The following is a 27,556-nucleotide window of genomic DNA, read 5'->3' as shown; positions in this document are numbered from 1 at the left end:
CACTGCATTTTTCATGAGGAATGCCTCGATGCTACCTTAACTCCCGCTTTACCTCTATCCCTACAAATGTACAAAGAACTCATGCTTGCCCAAAGAAAGGCGTGCTGTAGTTACGGCCAAGATTGGCAAAAGCCATAGCCAAACATTCGCATCCAAGCCCTCCCTGCGTCCTAAGGGATGGCCCTAAAGTCTACCATGAGAACGCCTCCTCGACAAAGTCAACATTACCAGCATGTTGACGGACACGGACGGCCCTCCTTACATCATCTGACAAGCCGCCGCTCCCGCACACCGACACACCCATAGCTCCAATCTGGTTCTCCATCTCCTTGTCTATCAAAGTATCAATATTCGGCCGTCCAGGAAACATTTGTACAGTTGCCGAGGGGCTGTGGATCTCCTTCGTTGATCTGGGCCGACTGACAAAGAGCATGATGCGAAGTACATCACGGCGCTTATCCATAGCCAAGATTGAAGTCATCCAAGGCCGGATCCACTCCAAGTGTTCTGGGGATTGGATGATCCAGACCAAAACGATTTTTCGGACTGCCACGGTACCATTGGCATAGCCAGCAACAAGGTCACGCACATGAGGAACTTGGTGTGTTATTCCGACTCCACCTGCAAACAGCACAACTGTGCCATAACTATGCATCATATGCATTCCCCCATACGGCCCTTCAGCGAAGCATTTGGTGAAGAAGCGTCCATCAGGAGAGGCTTCCGCCTTCTTGAACAACTTGTTGGTAAATCCTGTCCTAGCACGTATGATAAACGACATGCTCGTTTGTTGCATCGCTAATATATCCTGGCGGTTCATAGCTAGCTTCTCGTCGCTGAGATTCTCCACTTCCTCGGACCAGGCAATTGAGAATGGGTGTGATGCCAACCATCCGATGCTGGGCATGTAAAGGTAGGCGTGTTGACCTGACTTGAAGGTCCACGGTCGAGGCAGATTGATAGTTACGCGACAGGCATTCCCTGGTAGAGCCTCCACCAATGCCTTCGTGCCTCCTCTGTTTCGGTACACGACTCTGAGCACTCGAGTTGCACGCTCGGCAACCCAGATCGCAATAATGCCATAGAGAAGTTTTATCTGTGGTAGACCGGCCAGTTTTAAATGGTACCAAATGGTAATTATCGAAAGTATGACCAATGCAATATGAAGGTGTTTGAAGACCTCATAAAACGCATGTCGGAAGATTGAGTTTGCCTGGATAACAATTGCAATGCCGGCGACAACAGCCTACATACTATCAGCAGAAGTTCCAGACGTTGACCATTGGTTACTCACAATGAATCCAAACATAATCATTGGGTCTTTCGTAATTGCTTCCTGAACTCCGGACCAACCAGCTGAACTGACTTCAGAAACTGCCCATGCAATGGCATGTGCCAGAACTTCCAAGACGACGATCCTTCCGAACCATCTGTGCAACAAGTTGAAGGTATCAAAAGACAGATTGAGCCAATTGATTAGAGGATTGTTTCGAGCCGCCATGATAAATAACGGAACCTAGATAAGTAATGTTAGTGCATGAACGATCAGCGTGAGCACAGGACGTGACTGACCATATTGACCATGGCAAGCACACCTGTTCGATTCCTTAACTCCTTGGCAGCCGTGATTAATGGTTGGTTCCAGTCAATACTGACGACGCAAAATGCAATGTTCGTCCCGAAGTATGACATGAGGAACAACAGTTGCAGTCGGGTAGGTAAGGTTCCTACATTTACAGCTGCTGAGAGCCTGAACTCTCTGTTGTGTCGCTTGCTTAGGACAGGCGCGTAGATGAGATGCTTCTTGAAGCTGGCATATGTTCCTGTAGGTCTGGCGAAATATCGTTGTGTTTCGTTGTTAAGGCACGTCAAGGTTCGTACGTACTTGACCGATTCAATGCCGACCCTCCAGAGCGCCAATGCTACAGTTAGAGAAGCAAGGATGACAAAGATGTAGTTGTAAAACTCCTGGTTGAGTACAGCGGCTGGCGCTTGAGCTGATCTGATTCTAGCCGTCATTTTGACGGTCAGGAATCCGGTCGAAGGAGAAGACACAATCGATGTGTCAAACGGGTCGCGTTAAGTCGAAGGATGGACAGCCTCGAAGAAATCGAGAGGAAATGAATGAGATAATTCTGTGAATGGCCAGCATAGAACAGAAGATTCGAAATAAGCTCGTGGGAGCACAGATCAAGGAGGTCAACGGAGCAGTGGTCTGGGCCGTTGACGGGGGATACTCGAGTAGGAGTGATGCGTGTCGAGGCCAGTCAGGCGCGGGGCAGGGCAGGGAAAAGAGGAGAGAAGAGAAATTGTTCCACCGGGGAGGAAAATGGGAATCAACGAAATAAAACGAAGACAAAGTCGAAGGGAGGAGGCGGAGGGGGAGGAGGAGGGAGGAGGAGTGAGGAGGAGTGAGGAAAGGAGGGAGACGAGGGAGAGGAGAGTGGTGACGGGGACTGTAGAGTAAGGAGGTCCGCTAGATCTACGCGGCCTTCCCGCTATTGTTTCTGACACATGGCGGGGCCAGCCGAGACGTCCACGGAGTGGTTGGTGCGTACCTATCAACCGTGCGCGGCTATCTCCTTGTATCCACCCAGCCCCTTGGAATTGACATTGACCCCTTGCTAGGCACGTCAACGATCGACGACTCGACACTGCTCTGCTTATGCGCGATTCAGGCGTATACAGACTGCTATACTCACTTCCTAGGTACACAGTATCTACTCCGTGTCATAACGTACAGAGTACCGTGGCGCGGTGGATGGGAAGTGAATGTACACTTGACATTGCTGGAAAAAAGAGCCGTGGAGAAATGCAGAATCCCTGGGTATTCTATTACAGCACCCTGCTCTACCTTACGCAGCCATGAAACACCGCTCATGTACCTACCTCCTTTTTTTTTTTTGCTATACACAATGTCACTAATAGTCAAGCAGCGGACGAGCGCCTGGGAACACGGCTCACATAGTCTGTCAAGTCTGTCAAGTGTCTTGCGACGAACAGTATCCATCCAGTATGTACGCTATCTGATAGGGTAAACGAGCATATGTACAAAGTCAAGCAGCCAACGCCCTCTGTACTACCTCGCCCAAGTCACCCGTATTTTTCTGGATATCGAGGCGGATTTCCTCGCATTGCCTTGGCCTACGGCGGCGCCCAATCACGGCTTAGAAACCAGACGCTTACGGTCTGTACGCGTGGATGCTGCAGAACACGTTCCAGCCAACCACTACAGGGACATGATAACCAAGAAGCCCTCAAGCAAGATTATCCTGTTCTGGGGCATCAGATACACAATTCGTCCTCGCTTTCGCCAAGGAGGGATTCTCCAAAGCCCCCAATTGACTTCAGTCGTTCTGATGACCGCTTTCCTCGGCACATAGTACTAGCATTTGCATTTGCATTTGCATTTGCACCCACAAGATTTGTGATATCTCGCAAAGCCATATTGCTTTGAGATGAGGTTGGAAAGGAACTGAGCTCATCATCGCTTTCATCGAATAGCTGCCACTGTAGACTGTCTCGGAGTATCCTTCTGCTCAACCTCGGAGCCCGGTCCACGTACCGACGACATATGGATTTGTTGCTCGAAGCCGATGCCCATGAGAGGGCAGTTGAGGAGAATGAATCATTAGCATGTAGAGTTTGGCTCTGGAGAGAACTCGGAAGGAGCTCGTCGTCAGATTCACAGTGGTCCGTTCCAGAATCAGTTTTACTTCTCGGGGAAGTAGTGATGAAATCGTCTTCAGCGTCGTAGCTGTCGTATGTTTGGGCCGATCCGTGTCCGGGAGAACTGGGAAGGCGCATGTTTCTATACTGATCAGTGCTATCAAGACCAGCTGAATCTGTCGGCCGGGCTTTCAAGATTATTGGGACTGAATCTTTAGGCAATTGTCGATAAGCCGAAGGACAAGAGGGTGTGTCGCACTCGGTCTCGTCCATAGAGTATTCTGTGGCTTTGTGGGATTTCAAGCAGCTCATGGCAGGAGTAGCTGCGACCCATTCGCTGATACCCTCCTCCCAACGAAAACCAACGCTATTCCTACCAGTAGAAGATCCTACTGGCGAGGCAAGCATCGATTCACGCTTCACAACGTGGAACTTTGCCTCCATTCTTGCTGCATATTCAAGATGTTTCCGGCCTGGAGCTTGCTGCGCAAAAGCAAACGCGCTATCGACGATTATCTCCTGCACAATCTGTCCGTCACCTGGCCCTTTATTGTCTCCAAAACCCTCCAGTAACATATGCAAATGCTGCAGGTATTCAAAACCAGAATTTGAGGCTCCTCTGCCACAGCATCGAGCTATGGAGCATACGAATGCAACAAGCCCATCAAGAGCTGCTGACAACCGGGTAGAACGATTGGTCTGGCGTAAATTTTCTAAAAGGAGATCAACAAGATCAGCATCGAAGCGTGCAGGGTCTCCATAGGAAGATTCCACAACGAGAATTGCAAACGCCAACAAAGTACCCGTAATATTAGACCCGCGACAGAGCTTCCACTGTATCAGACAGCTCTGGAGCAAGGTAACAACTTCCATATAGCTAGAAGAGGATGCTTTTGTCTCTTCTATCGGGACCATGTTCTCCTTGCTCAGGATTACGATAGCCGAGAGAGTTGTCAACAAACTTGAGAATGCTTGCTTTACTGCTTCAAGAAGACCGGCCTCTACAGTCTCGGAAACCCGCCCAGTCCTACCAGCACTGTCTCCATAAGCAGCAAGCATAGGTAGTACTGTATTCAAAAAATTGATAGCATCTGGATTTGTCGAGTCTGGGGAAATTTCCTGTATAGTTCTCGTCCAGAATGTGACAAACTCTTTGGTTGCTAACCAGCCGATGGGTAGGAGGCCATCGGCGATCATAGTTGCCAGCTGCCTATATTGATAAGAGAAGCAACTTCTGTGTTCTACGAAATTCCAGAATATTGATAGGGGTCGAGTCGCAATATCATCATCGAATCGAGTGAAAACGGTCTTCGGTTCAGGGAAAATTCCAACAGATAGGAGCGCTGAGAGTAGTATTTCGGCCTCTCTAGTTGCGGACATATTAACGCAAAGTGTGATCAAAATTCCACAGAATTCCACGTCGAGCAAGCCATCCTGCATAGCCTCGCAAATGACTTGGATCCCATGTGACCGTACAATGGTCCTGAGAGGTTTCCAACCACGTCCCATTGATCCAAAAGCTTCCAGATCATCGTAAATCTCTGTCGAAACGTCTCTCCTATTGATGGCTGACTTGCCACCAGTTTCCTCCAGCTGAACCAACAATAACGCTTCTTCCTGAGCAATATAACGTGGAACAGCTCCTAGGCACATCGACTGCAATGACCGGGGCCCCTGTCGTTTCACCTCTGGCCCATCCGATGCAGTTACTTTGAGCAACGCCTCCAGTCCGTAGTAAATTCCTTCGTAAGTAGCGTACCGAGTAGAGGGTGTATTCCTTCGTATTTCTCGCATCGTCTCGGAAAGCTGGAAATGTGCATCTCTATCCTTGGCTTTAAGGCGTTTCTTTCCCTTGTTATCTAGCGGTTGGATGTCTTGATGATCAAGAACAGAAGCAGTATATTGACTCCCCACAAGGCCCCTTCTTGCGCGATTGAGTATGGGCGTGGGCACGGAGATATCTCCGGGTATCAGACGTCTTATATCCTTCACGGACGGCTGTATTCCATCAGAAACGCCCCGGCGGTCATGACTTGCCCTCCCGCCACGACCTGAGTATGTCCGTTTGATTCTTTTTTTGGGACGAGTCCAATCCATATCACTGTGCGGAGTGTTCCCACGCTTCTGGCCTGCCCCAGTTTTCACCTCCACCACATTGTTTCTCGACGAAGCAGCAGACTGGAATCGAGAAATGTCCTTCTTGAGGATTGATATTCTAGACGTCAAGGCTCGAAGTAAACGATTACACCTCGCCGCGGTCCACTCCTGTTCTGGATCGCCATGTGCTTGTCTAGTGTTTACCGTGGAAAGACGCCGTCGTACGGGAGTAAAACCTGAAGGTTCAAATTCCAAAGCGAGTGTCTCTATTCCCATAGTAGATTTTCTAATAGGGCGTCAATACTGAGGTGGTCGTAGTCCGCAGGGCTCGAGTAGTCTCTCGAGCTGACTTACTAAGGATGATATTCTCGAGTTTCATGGCAAATGAGCAAAGAAGGTTCGTGGGAGAGCAGCAGCCAATATAGAAAAGTTGGGGAGGTAAGTAATTAGGAAAAATAGAAGCAACTGGCGCCAAGGCTGTTTGTGGGGTAATGTAGCAATGACAATGATTTGGTTTGTATGTAGATACTCGTTATGTGCCTACGGAATATATGAAGTCGGTAAATATAAACAAACTACCGACCTGGGAAATGTATTAGGGTGCCTTGGCGCCTCAGGTACGGTCAGTTGTAGACGGGAATTTTCGGGGAATGGATCTCCCGAGTCCCGCGTTTATTTATTACTCCGTGGCAACCCGGTTGCCGTAGGACCGCAGGTGGTAAGGGGAACAGTACCTACGGAGGGCGATAGGTGCCACTTATGTACATCTCGATCCCCTTCTTCCTTCTCCCATTTGGAGCTCCAGAGGGTCAGGATTGCACATCGGTACCAAGAGAAAAGAGGATGAGACCACATATGGAGCTTAAGCTGCATTCCCTCCCTGTACCTTAGAGCATTCCGCAAGGCCAACTCCCATCGGACGCGTCTGAGAATTAAATAGTAAATTGGTAAATAGAGTAAATACCTAATAAAAATCACTAAACTAACCCCCTGAATACCCATATCCTCTCGCCCCTACTCGGCTGCTTAGGTAAGCAACCTGTCCCGAAGCCGATAAGCCGGACCTCCCATGGCCCAGCAAAAAAATGTTTCCCAGTTGAAATAAAATACTGCATTTCCTTATTGGCATTGTATTATTATCCTGAGCACCGACTCTCTTCCTGTCAGGAGTCTCCATCTCTTCCTCTGAAGTCTGTGCATCTCAAGGCCCATTGTCTTTTTCTCTCTCCTTCCATTGCTTGTTTTATAAATCCCTTGGAGCGCGCTCTGTCATCGACAATGGCAGAAATGAATGACGCTCCTAATGCTTCTACCGGTATGTGCAAAATGTCCCCTCCTCCCTGGAATCCATTGCCGGACGCCCAATTATAAGGTGGAACTTTTCACTTGATGTGGCCAATCCTTTACTGAGCCTGATCTCTCCAGAAACGACGAATACCCCCACCGGGAATTCACAAAAACCTGCTGATGTTGATCATGCGACGACAAACGGCGACAGCCATGCTGCGGAGGATGGAGCAGAGCAAGGCGGTGAATGTACGACCACCCTGTGCTGGAAGTGCCATCGCTTGCAGACTCGTATTGGCATAGATGTCCCAGCTAACAATAACCAAAAGCTATCTTCCAATTGACCGTACACCTCCCCCACGAGCCGAAGAAGATTCAGATCATGGTACGCCGATCCTGCCGCCATAGGTGGCATCCTACTGACATAGGCAGGTTTCCTCTCAAGAGGCAATCCATGATGTTCGGCAATCGATCATTGAACTTCCAGGAACCTTCCAATACTCGTGCTTCCATCTCGAACACAAGGGGGAACGCATCAACGATTTTGTTCAGGTCTCCGAAGTCAATGGGTTGACAAATGATTCGGAGCTACACCTAGTGGAAGATCCATATACCGAGAAAGAGGCGAGGCTGCATGTTGTCAGAGTGCGAGAACTGATCGGTGCTGCTGGGGACCGGACAGATACGCTACATGGCATCCTGTCTGGCCTGTCCCTACATGACTCCGTCACGGCTGTTAGCTCCTCGACCAGTGAGCAAGGAGCGGCGGTGGGTCACCCAATGTCTGGATACGATTTCCAGGCTGCTGGCTCGCTCTCCACCTTATTACCCCGGGTCCAGGAATCCGCTCCGAAGACCGTCAAGTCCATATCCGTGTCCCCTTGGAACCCTCCGCCATACCATCTCAGACAGAAAGGCCACCTTCTGTATCTCCAGGTAACCACCAATGAAGGCGAGCAATACCAGATCACATCCCACGTTTCTGGCTTCTACGTCAACAAATCATCAAACAGCAAATTTGACCCCTCGCCCCGAGCCGCCCCAAAAGCTCACTCGGCACATTCGCTACTGACTCTAATAGAAGAGTTGTCGGCCTCATTTGATGCGTCATTCAAGAAACTTCAAGATTACAACAACTCGAAGGAACCACTGGCGACATTCCAAATTACAAACGCGACCCCATCTAATCCGTGGATCGTCCCGGCTTCTTCATCTCCCCTCGTGCCACATCAATCTGATATCACGCGCACACAAGAGAGCTACCTGATAAGCGGGATTGAAAACACAGAGACTTTAAGGGACTGGAACGAGGAATTTCAATCCACGCGAGAATTGCCTAGGGAGACTGTTCAGGATCGTGTTTTCCGTGAGCGGTTAACCTCAAAGCTCTTTGCCGACTATACTGATGCGGCTGCACGGGGCGCTGTACTCGTTGCGAGGGGTGAGGTAGCTCCTCTTAATCCTACCGAGGGTCGAGATGCCCAGATTTTTGTGTATAACAATGTATTTTTCTCCTTTGGGGCTGACGGCGTCGGCACATTCGCATCGGAAGGCGGGGATGAAGCCGCAAGAGTCGCCACAGGTAAAGACGTTATGGGGGTTCGCATGGTTAATCAATTAGACATTGATGGTCTATTCACGCCTGGGACCGTGGTTGTAGACTATCTAGGCAAGCGACTTGTCGGCCAAAGTATTGTCCCTGGTATTTTCAAGCAGCGAGATCCGGGCGAGAATCAGATCGATTATGGGGCTGTTGATGGAAAGGACGTCGTCGCAGCGGACGAGAAGTTTGTGCCAGTATTTGAGAAGCTCTCAAAGGCCTTGAGAGTGAAGAAGCATGCTGTCTGGGATAAAGATGGCAAACGCCATGAGCTTGAGGGAAGCGTGGAGACGAAGGGATTGCTCGGAACAGACGGCAGGAAGTACGTGCTTGATTTATATCGCATCACCCCTCTGGATATTCTATGGATGGAGGAGTGCGGAACTGCCATTCACAGTCCTGAACAAACCAATGGTGCAAGCCATACGGCCTATCCTCATAGGATGACCGTTCTGAGGCCAGAGCTTGTTGAATCCTATTGGAAGAGCAAGATGCGAGAATGGGTAAATGCGGAGTTGGAACTGAGGCGTCAAGCCCAGAAGGCTACTTCCGACTCCACCAAGGATCTTGAAGAGAAACCGACTGATGATTCTGCCACTCCTGCCGAAGGCAAGGACAGCAAGTCTGATGAGACCTCTACGGAGGTTAGCAAAGCGGCAGAATTCGACAAGGAGAGGATTGACATCTCGAACTTCCATTTCGCTCTTAACCCAGATGCGTTTAGCGGACAGGAACCACGAACCGACGAGGAGAAAGCAGAGTGGGAAAAGGATGAGAAGGATGTAAGACTTGCTTGCGAGTTCCTTCGCGATACCGTTTTACCTGAAATGATTCACGATCTCAAGGAAGGTGATGTTGGGTTCCCAATGGATGGTCAATCTTTGAGCCGATTGCTTCACAAGAGAGGTATCAACATTAGATATCTCGGCAAGGTTGCTGAACTTGCTGAAGGCAAGAAACTTGAATCCCTGCGCGTTCTCGCAATTCAGGAGATGATCTCAAGAGCTTTCAAGCATGTGGCAGGTAAATACTTGCGATACTTACCAATCCCACTGACTGCGTCATGTATCGCTCACCTTCTCAACTGCTTGCTTGGAACTGGTCTTAACCCGAAGCCCAAAGCTGAGATCGACGATAGCCTGGCAGGACTCTACCCAGAAGCCGACTTAAGTTTCCGGGACGTTTCTCCGGAGAGCTTGAAAAAGGAGATCGAATTACAGATCCTCAAGCGATACCGATACACCATTGAAGAGACTTGGGTTGCCGACATGAAGCCACTCCAACTGCTCCGAGAGACATCCTTGAAGCTCGGGCTGCAGCTCGAGATGAAGGAATACCGCTTCACTCCCGAGACTGCAAGTGGTGTGGCTGAATCGGTGCCGACTAACGGCTCTACCGTTAAAGAGAATGGCATCAACGGACACAGCACTAGCAGCAAAAAGAAGAAGAAGGCCCGTGATGGTTCTCCGGCTTCCGTCGCATCCGCACGCACCGCTCCACCGGTTACCTTCACTCCCGACGATATTATCAATGTTGTCCCAGTCATCAAAGAAGCCTCGCCAAGAAGTTCCTTGGCAGAAGAAGCTCTCGAAGCTGGTCGGATTTCCATCATGCAGAACCAGAAGAAGCTTGGACAAGAGCTCTTGCTCGAATCCCTGTCTTTACACGAGCAGATCTATGGCATCATCCATCCCGAGGTTGCCCGAGTGTATAACTCGTTGTCGATGTTGTACTATCAATTAGAAGAGAAAGAAGCAGCTGTTGAACTTGCTCGCAAGGCGGTCATTGTCTCGGAGAGAACCCTTGGCGTCGATAATGCTGAAACCCTCCTAAGCTATCTCAATCTGGGACTATTCGGGCACGCAAATGGGGATACCAAGACTGCTTTGAGCTATGTGAGGCACGCGCTGGAGCTCTGGAAAGTGATCTACGGACCCAACCATCCGGATTCCATCACAACCATCAACAACGCAGCGGTAATGCTCCAACACCTGAAAGAATACCACGAATCACGGCTCTGGTTTGAAGCATCCCTCAAAATCTGCGAGGACGTCTATGGCAAGCAGTCTATCAATGCTGCAACATTGCTATTCCAACTGGCCCAAGCCTTAGCTTTAGACCAAGACTCCAAGGGCGCTGTCAACCGCATGCGCGAGTCCTACAACATCTTCCTCAACGAATTAGGCGCAAATGACAAAAACACCAAGGAAGCCGAAAGCTGGCTCGAACAGCTGACTCAAAATGCTGTCTCCATCGCAAAACACGCCAAAGACGTCCAAGCCCGGCGTATCCGTGCCGGAATCAGAGTATCCCCTCATGTTACACTTGGGCAAACACATCCTCAGCCACAAGTTGGTCAAACCGCGCAAGCTACATCCGGTCGTGATCCGAGAAACTCCATGGGACTTGATTCCCGAAGTATAGATGAGCTTTTGAAATTCATTGAGGGCAATGATCAGAAAACCAAAACACCAGCTAAGAAACGGCCTGGAAGAAGTAACCCCAAGAGGAGAGGAGGTGCAGCTTCTGCGGGTAAATAATTGATGTATTGACATTTATGCGCATATACGTACGTGCATAGGAGGGATCCCAAAATACAGGAGAGCATGCATTGGGCGGTGTTTTAATTTCGAGGTCTTGAGTGTGACTCGAGGGATTTGAGGCTGTACATGCACTAGTCTCCCCTGTGCCTCTATATTCTCACAGCTTAGGTGCTGCTGGCTCCGTTATCTTGTTTGAATATTGTAAAATAGTATCGGGTCTTATATCCCGTTTGATCATAATGAAGAAAACTCTTCGCTCACACAACTGTATCTACAAAGACTGAAGCATACCTACATAACACGCTCTGTTTCTAGGCTCGAATACATGAATGTCTGTGTGTTGTGTATTCTCTCTGATATTGTGCAGAGAAAAGCAAGGGCTACAACAGTATGATAGATACATCCCGGTCCTGTTGACGGTCCAAAAGTTCATTCCCACATCCCATCATCATTCATCATAAAGACCCTCCCAGTTCATAAACGCCCCGGTTATCTAAATAGACCATGTCCTCGCTATGCAGGTAAGTAAAGACGAGGAAATATTCGCCTGCCTTGACGCCTGAATGTTCATTGCAAACTTCAACGATAATACCTATGTACCGGAAAAGGTGCAAAAACATACTTGAGAGGTCTACTACCACCCGAAATATGAAAAATGGGCATGTTCCGAAAGGAGAGTGTTCATTATGGAAAATGATCATCAACGGCTCCTGAGAGCACCGGCAACAGCAATACCATTATTAGCGGGTGCATGATAGGCACCGATGCTTTGGAAGCCCCTGCTTATTGCGTCAGTGATAATTACTACATGGCATGGTTGAATGTGGTATTACTTAGTAAGATCGAAACCTTGGTCATCATCATCAAGTTCCTCGACATTCGGTAAGTCTCGATTCGCAGAAAGCCCATTTCTCGTCGGACTGGCAGTTAGAGCAGGACCTGGACTACTGCTTGGCGGCATAGCAGGGGCGGCATTTGATCCTTTTATAGGACTTGAATCGAAAGTTGACCCTCTCAGGGGTGTGTTTCCGATATCGGCATATTTCCAGAATGGAGCTGGGGAACTTGTAGGCATGTGCTGACTAGGTCTCTGTGCCGTGCTTGGAGGCGCCAGGCGAGGATGGACACGGTGGGGGGCGGGTGTAACGAGAGAATTGCCGTCTTCCTGCAAATATGAAGAAGAGAGTACCGGGGGGGAGCCTGGAATATTGTCAGAAAGACCGAACGCATTGCTGTGTGGTCTTCTGTGACGTGGTAACGGGCTGCCATCACCAGGAAGGTGCTCTTGAAGAGAGGTCGAAACGCCTCCCCCCCTATCCGGTGTAAACTGCGGAGCGTTGGACGGATATGAGCTCAGTTGGGGTGACCTGGAGCGTGGTGACCGCTTTTGGGCGGATCCTGGTGTATCTCTAGAAGCTCGTGTCAAATACCCAAGACTACTGGGCGAGCCTGGTACGGAAGAACCTCGGTGGCCACCACGTCCCCCTCGGACGCAATTCTTTGCCATCTCGTCACGGACCTCAGGGACAATACACCATTTCATACCCTTGCCCGGTTCGTCGGTCGTGCGTGCCACCTTGTGGAAGGCCTTATTCAGAGACAGATTGTGACGAATAGAATTCTACCAATAATGAGCATGTAATGTAACGAACGTCCTGGATGCAAGCGCGACTCACCTGCCAGCCACCACCCAGTTGATGCCTGTAATAAGCGTACTTATCCATGATGTAATTATAAATGCCATTCAAATTCAATTTCTCGTCTTCGGTATCAAGAATAGCCTGGCTGATCATCTGTGCATAACTGTAAGAAGGTTTGATGTGCTGATTGCAATCGAGGCTCAGATCAATATCATCGGCATTCATGAGGATGGTGCCTCCATTGGCATAAGCCGGAGATTTGCCGGTAGAATATGGAGCCTTGGTGCGAGCACTGACAGGAGTTCCGGGTCTCTTGTAGTCTGGGGGAGCCGGGGCAATTGGCAGGGGGCCGGGTAAGCCGTTCTGACCACGTGAGGAGGCCACCCCGGATGAGGAGGGGCGAGCTGGAGAGGTCGATACAGCAGGCTCTCCATCGTTGGTCTCGTCATCGTCCGTCTGGACGAGGCCAGCTCTTAGCAGGTATTCGTGCTTTATCTTGAGACTTCCGTTTTCTTCGGGCAAAACAAACATCATCTCGACCCCGCCAATTTCAATTATTTCGCCGCTGACAAGCTTGTGCTTTTGCCCCCGTCGAAGAGCATCGTTGTTGATTCGAATCCCATTGCGCCCATTGACATGGATATTCCATCGCTCGGATTCGGGGTCGAAATATATCTCAGCGTGCAGTCTAGAAACCATCTTACTAGGACCAAGGTCAATATGGATTCTGTTCTCTTCGGCCGAAGCATCCGGCAGGGCTCCTCCGTTAAGCTGGGGAGAGGCCCGCTGTCCGGGTGGAGGATTGGAGCCCTCTGGCGGCCGTCCAATATTGTTCCGGAGCTGTTTCACGTAGAATGTCCAATCCTTCCCTGCAAGCTTTGCGTACGCTTGAACCCCAGCCTTGCTATGTTTCTCGTGGAGTGAGTTCGCATGATCTTGGCTGGCTTGCACAAAATGTGGCGGCATGGCTAGAAAAGGGACAACAGCAGTGATCAGTTCGTCATCAGTCATTGGAATACCAGATCGGTCTCGTGGTAGCTTGCTCGGTTCTGGAGCAGGTTTCTCGAGGGGTTCCGCGATCTTCGCCTCAGTCAGTAAATGCGGGTGGTGGTGGTGGTGGGTGGGGATCGGCCTGCCTTCTTTCTTCTCTTCGCCGGTCGGGAGGGAGAGGAGTCCGGAATATCGACGTCTTTATTAACGTCACGGCGGACTCTTTGAGCACGCTTGGATGAGGGAGGCATTATGGGCGGTCGAGGGTTGCAAGGCAGGTTATCATATATCTGAAGGGCCTAGGCAAATAGGTGGTCAGCGAAGCCTCGATGGCGAGAAGAGGGGCGTTTTCTTGCTTACAACCAGCCCGTGCGGGAGGGGATAGCGGGGAGAGCCGGTCTCTTTGTCGCTCTCCTCCTATCTTCTCTTGTGTTCTTCTTTTCAATTGTGTGCAGGCCAAATGATGGCGATTGCTGGGTCTGGTGTCGCGAGGGATTCAATCCAGACTCGCTCGCGCCGCGCGCCGTCCGTTAATCGAGCCTTCTCGACTCTGCCGAGCTTCTGCCAGTCGAAGATGCGGGAGAGCAGGGGAGTTTCGAGACGAGGGGAGTAAGACCGACAGTCCGTTGCGAGGTTAGATTGGAAGAGAGCATACAGTTCGCGATGGGCGGTTCAGTCTGGTGTCTCTAGGGAGGGATCGAAGGAGTTGGAAGTTGTAGATGCGTTCTGCGCGCGCACGTCGAAACAAAAATACAGAGTGGCTGGTGATTGGCGTGGAACTATTTACTTTTACTTTTCGGTTTATTTTCTCGCTGCCTCAGGTTGGCTGAGTCACCGGGTGCCGATGATGATGTACGGTTTTTTTGCCCTCGCGCCCGCGTCAACAAACAACAAATAATAGCAAACTAATAAGTGGGTGAATATGAGTCCTGGAGGCACCTTAGGAATGAACAAGTAAATACCTTAATAAACTGAATCAGTGCAGTTGCATACCTACTGCCGACTCCTCATCTCTACCCATACAGTCCCGTGCTGGGCAGATAAGATACCCACAGTTTATGGATAAGAGCGCAATTGCGCAACACCTCGGTGGCTGGTACCCGGATTGCAGGCTATGTTATGTAATTAATGTCTTGTTTATTAGGCATTAACGTAAATACCCGTAATCTACCACCGTAAATATGCAGGTGCCGGTAAATCTCAATACGTACACGCCTCACCGTATGATATTGATACTCTTCACGCCAAGAGGCATCTCTGCCTTAGGTATCTAGGTGGCACGGCTGAGAAACGAGGCTACTACTCCGTACAGCATCCTCCTCTCTACCCTTACCTACCTCACCTAGGGCACCTCAATCTTCCATCTTCGATTTCCTTCAGCCCTCCTCCTCTTTTCAATTTTTCACCTTCCGCCGCAACCACTTCTTGGAATCCCTCTTCCCGGACAACTCTGGCGGCCTCTCTCCTTTTTTCGTCTTCGTCTTCATCCTGTCTTCTTGTCCCTCCCTCCCTCTTCTCAATGCAGCTATTGTGCATATCGCGAACCCTACGCAACCATGCCTCAATCACATGTTCCTGGCTCGGAGTCTTCTCTCGACCCCCATCTGGCCCATATCAGCCAGTATCCAGATCCCGAGCCTAGCACAATGGAAAGTTCGGCATGGCGCTCTCTCGCACGGAACCATGCCGATGGAGAAAACACCTCGCCCCTCCAAACTCTTCAGGATGGAGCTCATGGAGCTCCCTCCCTTGTAGAATCCAGAGCCGAGTTTGAGTCATCGAGTGCTCGGCGAAGAAGTCAGAGTCGGGAGCTGTCCGAAGAATCCGACTTCCTCGGAGAGGTTAGTGATGGGTAAGCCGTGTAGTTTTCCAAGTCGTCTTGAGGTACCTTTTATGTAGCAATATCTGACATGCTGTGATATTAGATTGGAGGATATCTCAGATGCAGATTCTGAGACTATGGATTTCGCGGCCGGTATAACCAAGTTTAAAGATGATGTTCGCAACTTTAGAGCTTCCCAGACCAGCGACACCCGTGACGAGCAATCGGGCTTAGGGTTACGTCTTCCAGGTGGCCGTTCAGACAACCGAGGACATGGGAGACTTCCAGGCCGTGGACGAGGCGGTTTAAGAGGCCCTCGGAGAGCTGCGGAGCCCACGGGCGACATCAAGCTTCGATTGAGTAAAGCTAACGAAGCCTTTATTGCGGGAAAATATGATGAAGCTAGGCTCATTATATCAGAGATCATTCGCATCAACGCCGAGACTTACGAAGCATGGACCATATTATCCACTATCTTCCAAGAACTTGGTCGAATTAATGACGCAGTCATGGCTCTCATATATGCTTCTCACCTGCGTCCAAAAAACGTAGCGGGTTGGCTTAAGTGCGCGCGGTTTGCGCGGGAAGAGACTGGAGAGCATTGGAGAAATTATCTCCCCTCCGCAAACTTCTGTTATTCTTCTGCCTTACGAGCAGATTCCAAGTGCATAGAGGCCCGTCTAGGTAAGGCTATGATTTATCTCGAGAGAAACAAACTCGCAGGTGCAATTTCAGAGTACAAGACGATCCTGAAGATTCGGCCATACGATTCAAGTGTAATTAGCAACTTGGCCGCGGCCTACGTGGACAATGGCGAGATCGAAAATGCGAAGGAGCTCTACAAGGAAACGTTCGCCCATTTTCGGTCTCATGAAAGCGAATCTGAGCAAACAGTAACATGGAACGATGTCAATGCTTATATAACACTTTATGAGTATCTTGGCGAGTATGCTGTGGCGATAACAGAACTCAAGTCCCTCTCTCGCTGGCTGCTGGGCCGTGAATCAGACGATTTCTGGGATGAGATTATAGACGATGACCGGGAGTGGGATGCAGATCATTTAAGGAGAGTTGAGGTTCCAGGCTTTAGTGCTGATCGCTTCCCATTGTCTACTTATGGCAACGGCCTGCCTCTTGAACTAAGGGTGAAAATGGGCCTATGTCGTCTGAATATGGGACATCATGAAGAGGCGTTGGTAAGCTTTTTGGCCTGTAGGTAGAGATTTTTGCTAACTTGTCCAGCGACATCTAGATTGGCTTGAGCCGTTGGATAGGTCTGAGCAAAGCAAAATTCTGGAATACCCGGATCTTTACCTTCAGGTTGCCGACAGGCTCTTGGAAACTGGTCTGTACCAAAATGCTTTGGCGTTCTATCAACCTCTAAAGCGGATTCCCGAGCAGGTTACCGCGCCGCTATATATTCAGATGGGTCGGTGTTTTCAAGGTAATGGTCTTGATTTTAAAGCGGAGGAATGCTTTCAAACAGCTATCCAGATAGATGAAAACAACATCGAAGCCCGGATGGAGCTGGCAAAGATGTATGAGGAGCTGGGCGAGCAAGAGCAGGCATTCATATACGTCAACGAGGCCATGTCAATTAAGAGGTCGCAGGATCCACGGATCCTCCCGGCTTCGAAACCCCGTCGAAAACGGTCCAGGATTGACGGTCCAGCGGGGTCCAACGCGCTTCAGACACAGGACTCAGTCACGCCTACCAGAGGCCCACGGACGTACAAACCCCGCCGCCTGGCAGATCCGGTTGAGAAGCTTAAGGAAGAGACTGCTAGAGCGGAGCAGCTGCGGAGTCAGTATCATGCTATGCGGAAGGAACATCAGGGGATGAGGAATGGCGATCCCAGATCCACAAACTCCTGGATGGAAGCTGCTAGGGATCTGACAGACGACTTTAGAAGCTTCAAGACCTTCTATCCTTGGGATAAATACGTCAGGTTTCTGGGATATACAGGTGATGCTCGTCTACAAGCGGAGACCTCATTAGACAGTGATCTTACAGCCATGGCTGAGCGCCTGTCTCGGAGTCTGTTCCATCGACCCCCCTTTTATATATTAGATTACTAACGTCCGTAGATTTGGGTGCCGATGTCGCGGACAAAACTCATGGGCCAAGCCCCGACATACCGGCGGACTATCGAGGGATACCCTTCAGCGCATGGCTGGATATCTTCTTGGAGTACGCATTATGTCTTGCTCGAATTGGGAAGATGCAAGAGTCATATGAGATTTGCGAGGCGGCAAAAGATGCGATTGTCTTTTATCATTCTCGAGAGGATATGTTCTTGATCAATGTAGCATGGTGTGGTAAGCCGCCTTTCTACTTGTCTCTAGATGGCCGGTAGCTGACCGAAGTTTTCAGTTTGCGCCCTCCTTTCCAGCGACGAGGAAACCTGTGTCACTGTTGCTCGGTTCTTCATGAAGGATTATCAGTTCACTACGGATTCGTATAGGATGTTTGCAGCAGTCGCAAGAATGTGCCAGTCTCCTATTTCTTGGTATACTTCAGGCCCGACTCAAAAATACGTCCTTCGGCAAATCAAAGCAATGGATTACGCTCTTGTCGACGAAGCACGCCGCGGAAAATACTTTTCCGAGAAAGGCTCCTATTCAGCGCAAGATGAGAACGGTCGTCACATAGTCAATGATGACATGGATGTTGCACTCCTGATGCTGTATGGCCACATACTATATGCAGGCACCAGCTATGCGTATGCTCTAAGTACGTATCATCTCTGGCTGACATGATGGCAAAATACTGTGCTAACATAGCCCTGTAGATTACTTCTTCAGAGCCCACGCGCTGGACCCCGAGAACGCAATGATTAACCTGAATATCGGCCTTGCATACGTTCACTACGCTCTCAAAAGACAAGCTGAGAATCGGCAACACCTTATACTCCAAGGGTTGACGTTTCTCTTCGCGTACTACGAGTCTCGCAGCCAATCTTCTAGTATCGAGGAACGACAAGAGGCCCACTACAACATGGCCAGAGCATACCACATGCTCGGCCTTACACATCTCGCAATCCCCTATTACCTGCTAGTGTTGAAGAAAGCTGTAGGTCAGGAGGAGTCTATGCGCGAGGATCTTATGATTGATGCTGCGTACAATCTCCAGACGATATATTCGATGGCTGGAAATCCAGATCTGACAGACACGATTAACCCTAGCTATAAAGAAATAGTCTAAGGTATTGACATATACCCCTTGTAACCTTTAGAACAAACTTGTCGAAGATACAAAGGCCGAGATCAAATATGACGATGGTATTGGAGTTCGAGTTCTAAATCTGTGGGTTCCGTAGAATATCAACCATCATCAACGAATTGTGACCTTATTAAAGGTCTATTTTCGTTTCTACTAGAGATGTGCTCGTAGGTTGGTTGGGATCACGGCGAGTGACTGGATACAACGCGATACAGAGCTGTCGTGTTCTGGAGACTGGAATGCAGTCTGCTTGGGGATCCTTTGTGATATAGCCGCGTGACTAGACATATCCCTCTGTCAAAAGCAGGATTGACTAGTAGGGATGCTGCCCGCATTCCCGATACTCACTCCGTGATTAGTAGGGCTGGATGAGCCGCACTAGGAGAGAATGCGAATGCAGAGCGGCACCTAAAAGCGAGGCCGACGAACATAAAATCGTAGTCCCCTTCCATTGACACAAGGACATTCTTCTCCTCCAAACTCCTTATTTACTCTTAAACCACCTTACTACTGGACATTGCAGCAAAGCGGTTTCTTCCCCTCCCTCCTTCCTCAATGACCACTGGGCAACTCCTTCGGCCATCACATCCTTTTGTTGCCGAGATTTCAGCAACATTCAGCGTGTCGGAATCCAGTACTACTACATCCTTCCGTGATCCTCTGCTTGATCCCGATGACCTGTCGATCCTCCAATAGGAAGGCATCATCATAACGCTCTAGGGCATCAATCGTCGCCATGTACACAAACGCCGGTTATACCGCTTAAGTGACGAAGAATATAGAGATACCCCCCCCCCCCCGGCCTCTACCGAGGTCTTATCCACGAACTCATCTTCTTCTGGGGATGCGTTCGTCACCATCCCGGACTACCTTACCTCACGGGATACACTGGTCTAGGTACACCGGCTTCAACGAGGCAATGGCTGACCTCGATTCGCTGGGACAACTGGCCCGACGATGAAGGCCGGGAGATCGATGGTAACCCTGTTACTTTTCTAAGCATGGCTACTGCTTTCATCCACGGACACGACGCTGACACGTATTCCGACGACGACAGTGAATGGTCCGCGGCTATGAACGCTTGTGGCATCAACCAAGACCTACATATAATAACCTTGAGAAAACAAAGAGCTTAATAATTGTTAAGATTAAGATGAAGAGAATAAGGCTAGTAGTGTTCTGATACGTAAGGTAAGGTAAAGTACCCAAATGGGGCAGAAGAGTGAAGCAGGGATTCTAGAATAGTATTGCATTCCGGATCTCAATTCTATTATAAGCCCACATACTGCAGTTCTAGTGCGATAAACAAGGTAAGTTCGTCGCCCCGATACCCGAGCCGAGCCGAACCGACCCTAGACTTGGCGGACGTCGGACACATTGCCGACTCACGAAGGATGTTGAGTTTGTTTTTTACGTGTATGCTCGGTGTATAATATAAGGTAGATGGAAAACCCCCCTACCGTAGGTAACGTATCAGCATTTTTCTATTTATTAGTATTACTGTATTATTGTCTTTGACCGTTTGTCTAGGTATACTGGAATATCCTGAAAGTCATAAAGTCTCATGCAAAAAGTACCGATTGGTTGCCATAACGCCAAGCCGGATGGGGGGCAAACGCCGGGGAAACTCGAAAGCTGGGAAGAAGAGCGTGGGGGTTTGCGGGCAGGAGCCGGGGAAGGATGATCCATATGATCCATCAGCGAATATCCCCTTCTCTTCTCGTCGCCGTCGTCTCCTCCGTGCTCCTTGCAGGGCCCATCTTGGATCAGGAACTTACTGGTTACAGGACGCATATTACCATGATTGTCGATCGCAGAATGTCGCCATAAGGTAGGTACTGTGTGCCTGGTGAAGTGGGATGTGGATGGATGTGGTGGAATCGTGGATGCCGATAATAATTGACATGTGTCAGAGTGAGAGAGAAAAGGGCCGACGACAGCCGGGGGGGGGGGAATACTGTCCGCATTGGCGTATTTGGGGGAGATTCTACCCATCTTGCTGCGACGGACAGATGGATCATGGATCATGGGTCATGGGTGCCAGTGGGTGATGGACGATGGACGATGGACGATGGATGACGAGACAGAGACAGCGATACGATCCAGTGCACAGTACATACTGTACAATCGCAGTGGGGATAATAGGTCTCCAGATATGAGTTGCTCATGCCTATCATACGCTATCGAGAGAGCATCCTCCAGGAAGGTAAGACAATGGTGGAATAGAATGGCGATTATGCTGCTGTGCACGTTGCGTGATTCGCGAAGAAGATTGGCAAAGATAGGAGGGAGCGAAAGTTGCAGGCATTTTGACGGGGGAGGTAGAAGAAAAGGAAATATGGTCTGTCTAAGGTATGTATAAGAGGCCCATTATATACAACATGTACAGTAGGGGTCTACCTTATATCTACAAATCCTCAGTCGTCGCAGCGGGACGACTCGGAGGGGCAGAAAAGAGACGTCCCGGTGTCAAAGTAGACATACTTAAGGTAAGGTATGTAATTATTATCCATCCTTTTTCGGTATTGCTGTTGTGATTATTGTGATTATTGTGGTCTTTGTGATTATGATGCGATTATACCATTGCTTTGCCCACTCCCCTCTCGCCCCTCCTGCTTATCTCTATCCACCCACGCTTCTCAGCATAATCGCCCCATCATCCATCTCCAGACGCTGCCATACGGTATGTACCTAGATACTGATGCGGTATCCCACGTCCTCTGATCCGTCTCCATACAGTGGCCAATGTATCTATCTACTGCTCCGAGTACACCGTACAAGAGATCCACAGTACATAGTACATACTCAGCCCTGTGTTCTTCCTACGCCTGGCTCCTACATACTCCGTACTCCTCCCTGGTAGAAAGGACCCCCCCGCCCAGCTCCCGCGCGCTGTATCGTGCACACCGCCCTGCCCTTTGCCTTTGCTGGCTAGTCTGATTAACTCGCAGACCCTTCTTAAACGGCCCCGGCCCGCTCTCCCCTTCGCACGCCATGGAGCCGATCTCGACGACCACCCCCTCCCAGCCGTCCTTCAAACCCCCTTCAGCTACGTGCCGACTGAGGTCCTACGCCGAACACTGAAACAGTCCGACTGATAAGCAGAAAAGGAACGCGAAAAAGAAAAAGAAAACAATAAACGGAGAGCGAGAACACGACGGAAGAGAAGATAAGATAAGATAAGGAAAGGGAGGTAAGGGAGGAAAGGAAAGGAAAGGAGAAGCAGACACAGCAGCAGCCGGCCACTTGTCCAGTTGGCCAGTTGGCCCCTTTCGCATTACCGTTTCGTCCTCCCCCCTCGCCGTTATTGGGGAGTCTCGGTGCGAATAGTGCACCATTGCGTTCTCCCGGTGATATCGCGACTAAAGTCCCCCTCGACTCTCCTCACCTCGACCTCGATAACCCTTTCCCGGCGGAGCTTCATGCCTTCTGCTATCACCCTCTGGAGCCATCGTTCTGGAAGACCTGGTTATGAGGAGCATGTTCTCTCCTCCTCGTCGTGAAAAGGCACGAGGGGATGCCTCCCATCTCCCTAGGGGCGACTGCCGCTATATTCTGCTACATCCCGAAGTCAAGGGACTCAGATGTGCATGCGTGGGATTTGCACTAAATCGGTCATTACCCGGAAGCACTTGCGATTGCGGCCACCAGGCTTGCTATCATGTCCGGGAGAAAGAGGCCGACTCGGTCGAACGGCAAGAGCTTCGTGCCCTCAAAGACAAGATCGATCTGCTGGAGGAGAGACTGGACCGTGAGAGGCATGGCGGGACAGCTGAGATCGTTGACCGACTCGGCCGGCTAGAAGAATGCTTCGACAAGAATAGGGAAGAAAGCGATGCGGAATTCAAAAACGTCTACCGGGGCATAGGGGGGTTATGGCAGAACGTCGAAATCTTACAGAAGCGGGCGCCCTATTACGACGACCGCATCGAAGCATTGGTTGATGATGTACAAAGAATGCGGAACCAGCTGGTAGATGTCGATGATGCCTCGATGCAGTTGGAGGACAGAGTCGAAGCCCTCGAGAGCGCTGCGCCCGTTGCACTGGTGAAGGGGCGACGACGGAAGGCATCGACGCCGCCTTCTGCCGTACTCGATACCGCTGCAGACAACCGGACGAAGACTGAGGATGTGGCGCCAGTCCTGTCCCTTAATTCGAGATTGCCATCTCACATCGTGACTACAGAGGAACCGGCCCACATCCAATCGTTTCGGAAGCGGGTTGCCTCTGTAGGTTCCGGGTCTCAAGCCTGGACAGTGCATATCTCTTTGCTGCCGACATCAACGCAGCCCTTCCCCTTCGAGAAAGACACAGCTGCATACAAGCGATGCTTATCTCGAGGTCTCCACCGGGTCATCGCCGTCCCAGATACGGACTCGTATTCTTTCTGGACCGCGGTCAGTGAAGCCTTCTCCGAGATCCTTCGGAGACGGCCTTGGCAGCCGCTTGTTGCGAGGATCTGTGATGCCAAGAACCTGCGAGGTCTCCCGATGCTACGACAACTTGATGAGTCCCTGGTCGGTCAAGATTACGATTACCAGTTCTTACAGAAGAACTGTGCTGTTACTGACGAGAGTGGGAAGATCATCGATCTTTACATTGCAATGTCCGAGGACACCATTTCCTGGGCCGAGTTGAAAGAGGTGAGCCCCTTCCTTGGAGGCTTGGAGGCTGCGTGGACATATGACCCTTTCCTGGATGGTCTTTGTCTCGATAACGAAGGCTGCGACGGACAGTTGCAGGATACGGGGGGGTTGGACAAGCGGCCTGCCGCCGGCGACATCCTCCCAAGCTGGTCACCCCCAAGTGCAAGATTGAAGCGAAAGGGATCAGAGATATCGAGGACTCCGAGTTTTGGCTCGTCGACAGACGGAGAAAGCTCCAGAGCGAAGATACGGCGACAATGCAGCGGCGCTAATATCGAAGTAGTTGGGAGGCAAGCGGAAGCAGTATGATACCCTTTCTGGAATACATTAGACAGGTGCACTGGCGGGATTCCTGTGAGATGTCTTTGTTATCGGCGTACGGAGACTGGCGCATAGACGGAAGATACAAATGAGACGGATGGCTGGAGTCAGGCTTGTATACAGCGTAATGTTTTTAATGACCAGCAAGTGTTCAGATATGACTATTGGATCGCAACACCTGAATCATGAGAATCGAAGTGCTGAAGAAACCACGCACGGCACGTCTTCTTTGGCATCCTTGAGCAACTCACATCTGTTCTCTTATCAAGTCGTGCGTGCCTTGAAGTCCCTGGGCGGTGAGGTAACCAGAGGTGGGGACGGAGGGGTAAAACCGTTTTGCCCGCGCGCGCTACCAAGGTACATACAGTACCTCCAGTGCGGGACAGACGCTTCGACCAAACAATTTCAACAACCTCTAGCCTCACCTGCAAACAGCCTCTCGAATCTCGAATGTACTCAGCCTCACAATCCAACTCCTGTCGCAATAAGCAATTCACTGCCCTTCTCTGAACCTCCAACTTGGGGGCCTCTTTTGATCCTATGGTCCCTAGGGAGAGCAAGCAAGAAATGGCCCCAGCAACAGCGCCATCTATCTCTTAGAGCCATTGTCACAGCATCGACGCGCCAATCTGTGACGGCCGCGAAGGGGTTCTATGGGGAAAGAAAGCTGCGCGGCGGCGACGATGTGCGATTCGTCTCCAACTAAACGCCGAAAGACCAGAGGCCGTTTCGCCATGAAATCAAAAACAGGTATGTAGGGCGCATACTCCTACATTCCCGTGGATAGAACCTAACCTTCTTGAACCTGCAGTATCATGGCCTCCAGGCGAGCTTCCCGTCGAGATTTTCAACCTGATCATCACCTATCTCCCGCGATCGAATGTCCAGAATATGCGACTCGTCAACAAGGAGTTTGAGACAAAGGTGTCCCAGTATCTGTTCAGGGTAGTGGTTGTGCCTTTCCGGCCCGAGATATATGGTATATCCCCAGAGCCAGCTCCTACTGGTTCACAAGATGCTCGGGCAATGCGGGGCTCGGTCATGTTGCAGGACAAGGGGATGAAAGTTTTCAAGGGATTCGGGAGCAGGATTAGCAAGTTCGCCATGTCGTTTGAATTTGACGAGAACAAGTTGGCGAATCCCCCGGTCAAGAGTGACCAAGAAGCCATCACTTCCTTTTGGGGAATCTATCGCTGGCCCTTCAAGAAGTACAACAGGTACACCCAACTCGAGGGACTCGAGCAGACGGCGGATGAGACGAGTACTATGACAGAGGCATTACGATTTGTGACATGCGCCAAGGTGCTTGGGTTATCTATCGATGGCGGCTTAGGCTGGCTGGCTGGCCCCGATGTCAATCAGAAGGTTGCCGAGCGCGGCGCCAAAGCTACTGTGTTTGGTGAGTCAAGGTTCGTGCCAGAGCCGAAGCCTAGGGCGCCGGCGAAGGGAGGGAAGATGCCTATATCGAGCTGCCCAGACTCCTCTCCTGGCAATAAAGATGGCCATTATTCCTCCTTTGAGCGAATGCTCCGAGAAGCAGGATATCACGGGGAATCTCTCGAGCCATCCGTCCGGTTGCTGCTTGAAACGGAGGAGCTCCCGAGAGATTCGACAAGTGGCCAACTACTTGGCGGTTCGTCCAGCAGCACCCTCAGCTGGGGAGGGTTGAGGCGTTCCAATCATCCACAGACAGTCATCGAGGGCAATTCCCTTACGTTAGCATCGTACCAATCAGATGACGATGACAATGAAATTCAGCCCGCGCTTGCTGCTAACGGAGACAGCAAGAGCAAACCCGAAAGCTACTCGCTCAAGCCGAATGATCTTACCAATGCTCAAAGGGAGATGTTGCTTGAGATCGAGTGGGCTCAGCGTGCCTTTATGCAATCCTATGTAATTGCAGTCATTGACAATAGGCTGACCTTCCAGAACATCGAGGCGCTCACAATTGCACGTCTTCCAAACCGACATTTACCAATTCTCCGTCGCTCGGACTTCTGGGATAGTCTTCCTCAACTCACATCTCTTTCATTGGCCATCATCCCTGATTGGCGAGATGTAGTCAAGCTGCCAACAAGCTGGGTTCAGGATATCAGGGTTGCGCCGTCGCAGTCGGTATCTGGAGTCTATCAGTTGCTCGAGGATCATATTTCACATCGAAAAAACATTACGACTCTGCATTTCGAATGGCTTTGTGGTGGAGAGGAAGCGCCTGGCCTGTTCGCACGAAATCAGCACATTCTGGCTGCGCCATTGGTTTTCAAAGCCATGGTCAATAGGGTCCGGCCACCTCAGGTGTTGTCGCTCCCCTACGTGGAACACCTGTCTCTCAAAAACTGTTGGATCAGCCCCCACATCATGACCAGATTTGGCTTGTCATTCAGAAAGCTCGCCCTACAAAGCCTCACCTTGCAATCCGTGTCCTTAACCGCGTCCCTTCCTGGGAATGCACAACCTAACCCACTTGCTGGAAACGGTGTGAATCCACAGAATGCTCAGCAAGCAGTCAACCAGGCTGCTGCAAACAACCTTCTCGTGAACTTTCAAGGCTTAGCTGCGTTTGCAGGACAGGTCGCCCCAGCTCCACCAGCACCACAGGCCCCAATAGCTAGCCCCCATGATCAAGTTCCTGCTTGGCTCGAGGATCCTCGGATTGACTCATGGGCCCATATAATCAACACCTTGACGCCCGGCAGTACTCTGGCTGATATGAGATATGCTCGAGGCCATGGTGAAAAGCCGCAAACTCGGAATCGAGGCAATATTACCACCCTCCATTTCGAGTCTTGTGGATACGTTCGTCTTCCGCTCGACTTTGATCAAACCGTGCTCGACCCTCCCGATGTTCCTGACCCCCAAGTTAACGCGATTGCAAAAAGAATCAGTGATTTTGATTCTTTCATGATGAAGTCAAACGACCATGCCTTGGGCGTCATCGTCAATCATATCAGTGCGCTTGAAACGGAGACTCTCGAGGAAGCATTTAATATGACAGTTGGCTGGGACGAATCGCGGTCTCTCCTGGCTGTCGAAGCTCTGGCTGATGGCATATCACATCCAGGTAAAGGTAGATTCAATGGGACCATCGAGGTGCCTCGTACATCACCAGAATCTTATAGAGCGAATCCATGATAGAGATTTGGCTCTTGTGTTCGTGTCGACCCGAACCGGACGGAGCAGCCTTGTCCAGCGTGATCAGCCAGCATTCGTCATCTTCGGTTCCTTCCCGCTTAATCCATTCCCATGAAAACACTGCTCAGTATTACGTCTGGCTCTGGATCAGGATCTACTTGTCAGGGCACATTTCATTTATTGTTTGTGAAGCATAGCGCAGTTGGGGCGTGTTCGCATGATTGAAAATCAATCCACCATCACTCATGATTGTAAGGGGAGTTCAGAGTCTAGAGGTCTAAGGAGTTCGGTTCAGCTCAGGTTTCGAGGAGGGAGTTCATGGGAGGAAGAGATCACCAGCATTTGCTTTTTAGGCGGGATACCACATGCTCCATGTAGGAATAGTTGCATAGATGATCAACGAACCCACAACAATGCGCTTCAGTAACATCATGAAGTTTATAGTTCTCTTCTTATACAACCAATCACTACGTGACTTCACATGAAATTAGTATGGGTTCGGGAGCCGCCATACTACCTCGAACGATGCAGTGCCTGTGGTTCAGAATCTTTTTCATGAGGTGACCAGCAATATGATATTGGAGT

At 50.3% G+C, this 27,556-nt stretch overlaps 8 protein-coding genes across 8 annotated transcripts; 5 read left to right on the top strand and 3 right to left on the bottom strand.

The window, feature by feature from the left end:
- Window positions 1-50: 50 nt before the first annotated feature.
- On the bottom strand, window positions 51-2,350 carry M430DRAFT_42248 (hypothetical protein). The gene is made up of 3 exons (XM_024867541.1): window positions 1,573-2,350; window positions 1,295-1,516; window positions 51-1,246 (listed from the first exon to the last, which is right to left on the bottom strand). The coding sequence occupies exons 1-3, from the start codon at window positions 2,017-2,019 to the stop codon at window positions 191-193; spliced, it is 1,725 nt and encodes a 574-aa protein (XP_024720940.1). The 5' UTR covers window positions 2,020-2,350; the 3' UTR covers window positions 51-190.
- A 596-nt stretch (window positions 2,351-2,946) lies between these two features.
- M430DRAFT_121216 (hypothetical protein) lies at window positions 2,947-6,295 on the bottom strand. Its single transcript, XM_024861799.1, has 2 exons — window positions 6,121-6,295; window positions 2,947-6,052 (listed from the first exon to the last, which is right to left on the bottom strand). Exon 2 carries the CDS (start codon window positions 6,040-6,042, stop codon window positions 3,286-3,288), a length of 2,757 nt encoding a protein of 918 aa, XP_024720939.1. The 5' UTR covers window positions 6,043-6,052; window positions 6,121-6,295; the 3' UTR covers window positions 2,947-3,285.
- Window positions 6,296-6,875: 580 nt separating this feature from the next.
- Window positions 6,876-11,516, top strand: M430DRAFT_139939 (hypothetical protein). The gene is made up of 4 exons (XM_024862636.1): window positions 6,876-7,081; window positions 7,192-7,302; window positions 7,383-7,438; window positions 7,486-11,516. Exons 1-4 carry the CDS (start codon window positions 7,045-7,047, stop codon window positions 11,191-11,193), a joined length of 3,912 nt encoding a protein of 1,303 aa, XP_024720938.1. The 5' UTR covers window positions 6,876-7,044; the 3' UTR covers window positions 11,194-11,516.
- Window positions 11,517-11,896: 380 nt separating this feature from the next.
- On the bottom strand, window positions 11,897-14,565 carry M430DRAFT_66589 (hypothetical protein; the record flags this gene model as incomplete). Its single annotated transcript, XM_024869235.1, has 5 exons — window positions 14,187-14,565; window positions 13,973-14,125; window positions 12,873-13,916; window positions 12,030-12,817; window positions 11,897-11,975 (listed from the first exon to the last, which is right to left on the bottom strand). The coding sequence occupies exons 2-5, from the start codon at window positions 14,075-14,077 to the stop codon at window positions 11,897-11,899; spliced, it is 2,016 nt and encodes a 671-aa protein (XP_024720937.1). The 5' UTR covers window positions 14,078-14,125; window positions 14,187-14,565.
- Window positions 14,566-15,168: 603 nt separating this feature from the next.
- M430DRAFT_139935 (hypothetical protein) lies at window positions 15,169-19,202 on the top strand. Its single transcript, XM_024862635.1, has 6 exons — window positions 15,169-15,678; window positions 15,752-16,844; window positions 16,891-17,686; window positions 17,737-17,967; window positions 18,023-18,382; window positions 18,441-19,202. Exons 1-6 carry the CDS (start codon window positions 15,383-15,385, stop codon window positions 18,851-18,853), a joined length of 3,189 nt encoding a protein of 1,062 aa, XP_024720936.1. The 5' UTR covers window positions 15,169-15,382; the 3' UTR covers window positions 18,854-19,202.
- Window positions 19,203-20,294: 1,092 nt separating this feature from the next.
- On the top strand, window positions 20,295-21,338 carry M430DRAFT_241439 (hypothetical protein). Its single transcript, XM_024865019.1, has 3 exons — window positions 20,295-20,336; window positions 20,402-20,702; window positions 20,785-21,338. The coding sequence occupies exons 1-3, from the start codon at window positions 20,315-20,317 to the stop codon at window positions 20,948-20,950; spliced, it is 489 nt and encodes a 162-aa protein (XP_024720935.1). The 5' UTR covers window positions 20,295-20,314; the 3' UTR covers window positions 20,951-21,338.
- Window positions 21,339-22,149: 811 nt separating this feature from the next.
- Window positions 22,150-24,160, top strand: M430DRAFT_241434 (hypothetical protein). The gene has a single exon (XM_024865018.1). It carries the CDS (start codon window positions 22,343-22,345, stop codon window positions 23,825-23,827), a length of 1,485 nt encoding a protein of 494 aa, XP_024720934.1. The 5' UTR covers window positions 22,150-22,342; the 3' UTR covers window positions 23,828-24,160.
- Window positions 24,161-24,522: 362 nt separating this feature from the next.
- Window positions 24,523-26,971, top strand: M430DRAFT_19188 (hypothetical protein; the record flags this gene model as incomplete). Its single annotated transcript, XM_024864032.1, has 2 exons — window positions 24,523-24,589; window positions 24,651-26,971. The coding sequence occupies 2 exons, from the start codon at window positions 24,523-24,525 to the stop codon at window positions 26,969-26,971; spliced, it is 2,388 nt and encodes a 795-aa protein (XP_024720933.1).
- Window positions 26,972-27,556: the final 585 nt, after the last annotated feature.

Source organism: Amorphotheca resinae (genome assembly GCF_003019875.1).
Source record: "Amorphotheca resinae ATCC 22711 unplaced genomic scaffold M430scaffold_6, whole genome shotgun sequence".
Taxonomy (NCBI): Eukaryota; Fungi; Ascomycota; class Leotiomycetes; order Helotiales; family Amorphothecaceae; genus Amorphotheca; species Amorphotheca resinae.
The sequence above is the reverse complement of the archived record's forward strand: the minus strand, read 5'-3'. Positions and strand labels throughout refer to the sequence as shown.

What these genes read in the sequence shown, in the direction of transcription:
- M430DRAFT_139935 (XM_024862635.1), top strand. Translation starts at nt 15,383, where the DNA reads ATGCCTCAATCACATGTTCCTGGCTCGGAGTCTTCTCTCGACCCCCAT. An exon ending in GGCTGAGCGCCTGTCTCGGA is followed by an intron (nt 17,687 to 17,736) that starts GTCTGTTCCATC and finishes TAACGTCCGTAG; the next exon opens with ATTTGGGTGCCGATGTCGCG. An exon ending in CAGCTATGCGTATGCTCTAA is followed by an intron (nt 18,383 to 18,440) that starts GTACGTATCATC and finishes ATAGCCCTGTAG; the next exon opens with ATTACTTCTTCAGAGCCCAC.
- M430DRAFT_241439 (XM_024865019.1), top strand. Translation starts at nt 20,315, where the DNA reads ATGGAAAACCCCCCTACCGTAG. An exon ending in GGAAAACCCCCCTACCGTAG is followed by an intron (nt 20,337 to 20,401) that starts GTAACGTATCAG and finishes CCGTTTGTCTAG; the next exon opens with GTATACTGGAATATCCTGAA. An exon ending in TCGCAGAATGTCGCCATAAG is followed by an intron (nt 20,703 to 20,784) that starts GTAGGTACTGTG and finishes GACATGTGTCAG; the next exon opens with AGTGAGAGAGAAAAGGGCCG.
- M430DRAFT_121216 (XM_024861799.1), bottom strand. Translation starts at nt 6,042, where the DNA reads ATGGGAATAGAGACACTCGCTTTGGAATTTGAACCTTCAGGTTTTACT.
- M430DRAFT_241434 (XM_024865018.1), top strand. Translation starts at nt 22,343, where the DNA reads ATGAGGAGCATGTTCTCTCCTCCTCGTCGTGAAAAGGCACGAGGGGAT.
- M430DRAFT_42248 (XM_024867541.1), bottom strand. Translation starts at nt 2,019, where the DNA reads ATGACGGCTAGAATCAGATCAGCTCAAGCGCCAGCCGCTGTACTCAAC. An exon ending in TGCTTGCCATGGTCAATATG is followed by an intron (nt 1,517 to 1,572) that starts GTCAGTCACGTC and finishes TTACTTATCTAG; the next exon opens with GTTCCGTTATTTATCATGGC. An exon ending in TGATTATGTTTGGATTCATT is followed by an intron (nt 1,247 to 1,294) that starts GTGAGTAACCAA and finishes GATAGTATGTAG; the next exon opens with GCTGTTGTCGCCGGCATTGC.
- M430DRAFT_139939 (XM_024862636.1), top strand. Translation starts at nt 7,045, where the DNA reads ATGGCAGAAATGAATGACGCTCCTAATGCTTCTACCG. An exon ending in CGCTCCTAATGCTTCTACCG is followed by an intron (nt 7,082 to 7,191) that starts GTATGTGCAAAA and finishes TGATCTCTCCAG; the next exon opens with AAACGACGAATACCCCCACC. An exon ending in AGCAGAGCAAGGCGGTGAAT is followed by an intron (nt 7,303 to 7,382) that starts GTACGACCACCC and finishes AATAACCAAAAG; the next exon opens with CTATCTTCCAATTGACCGTA.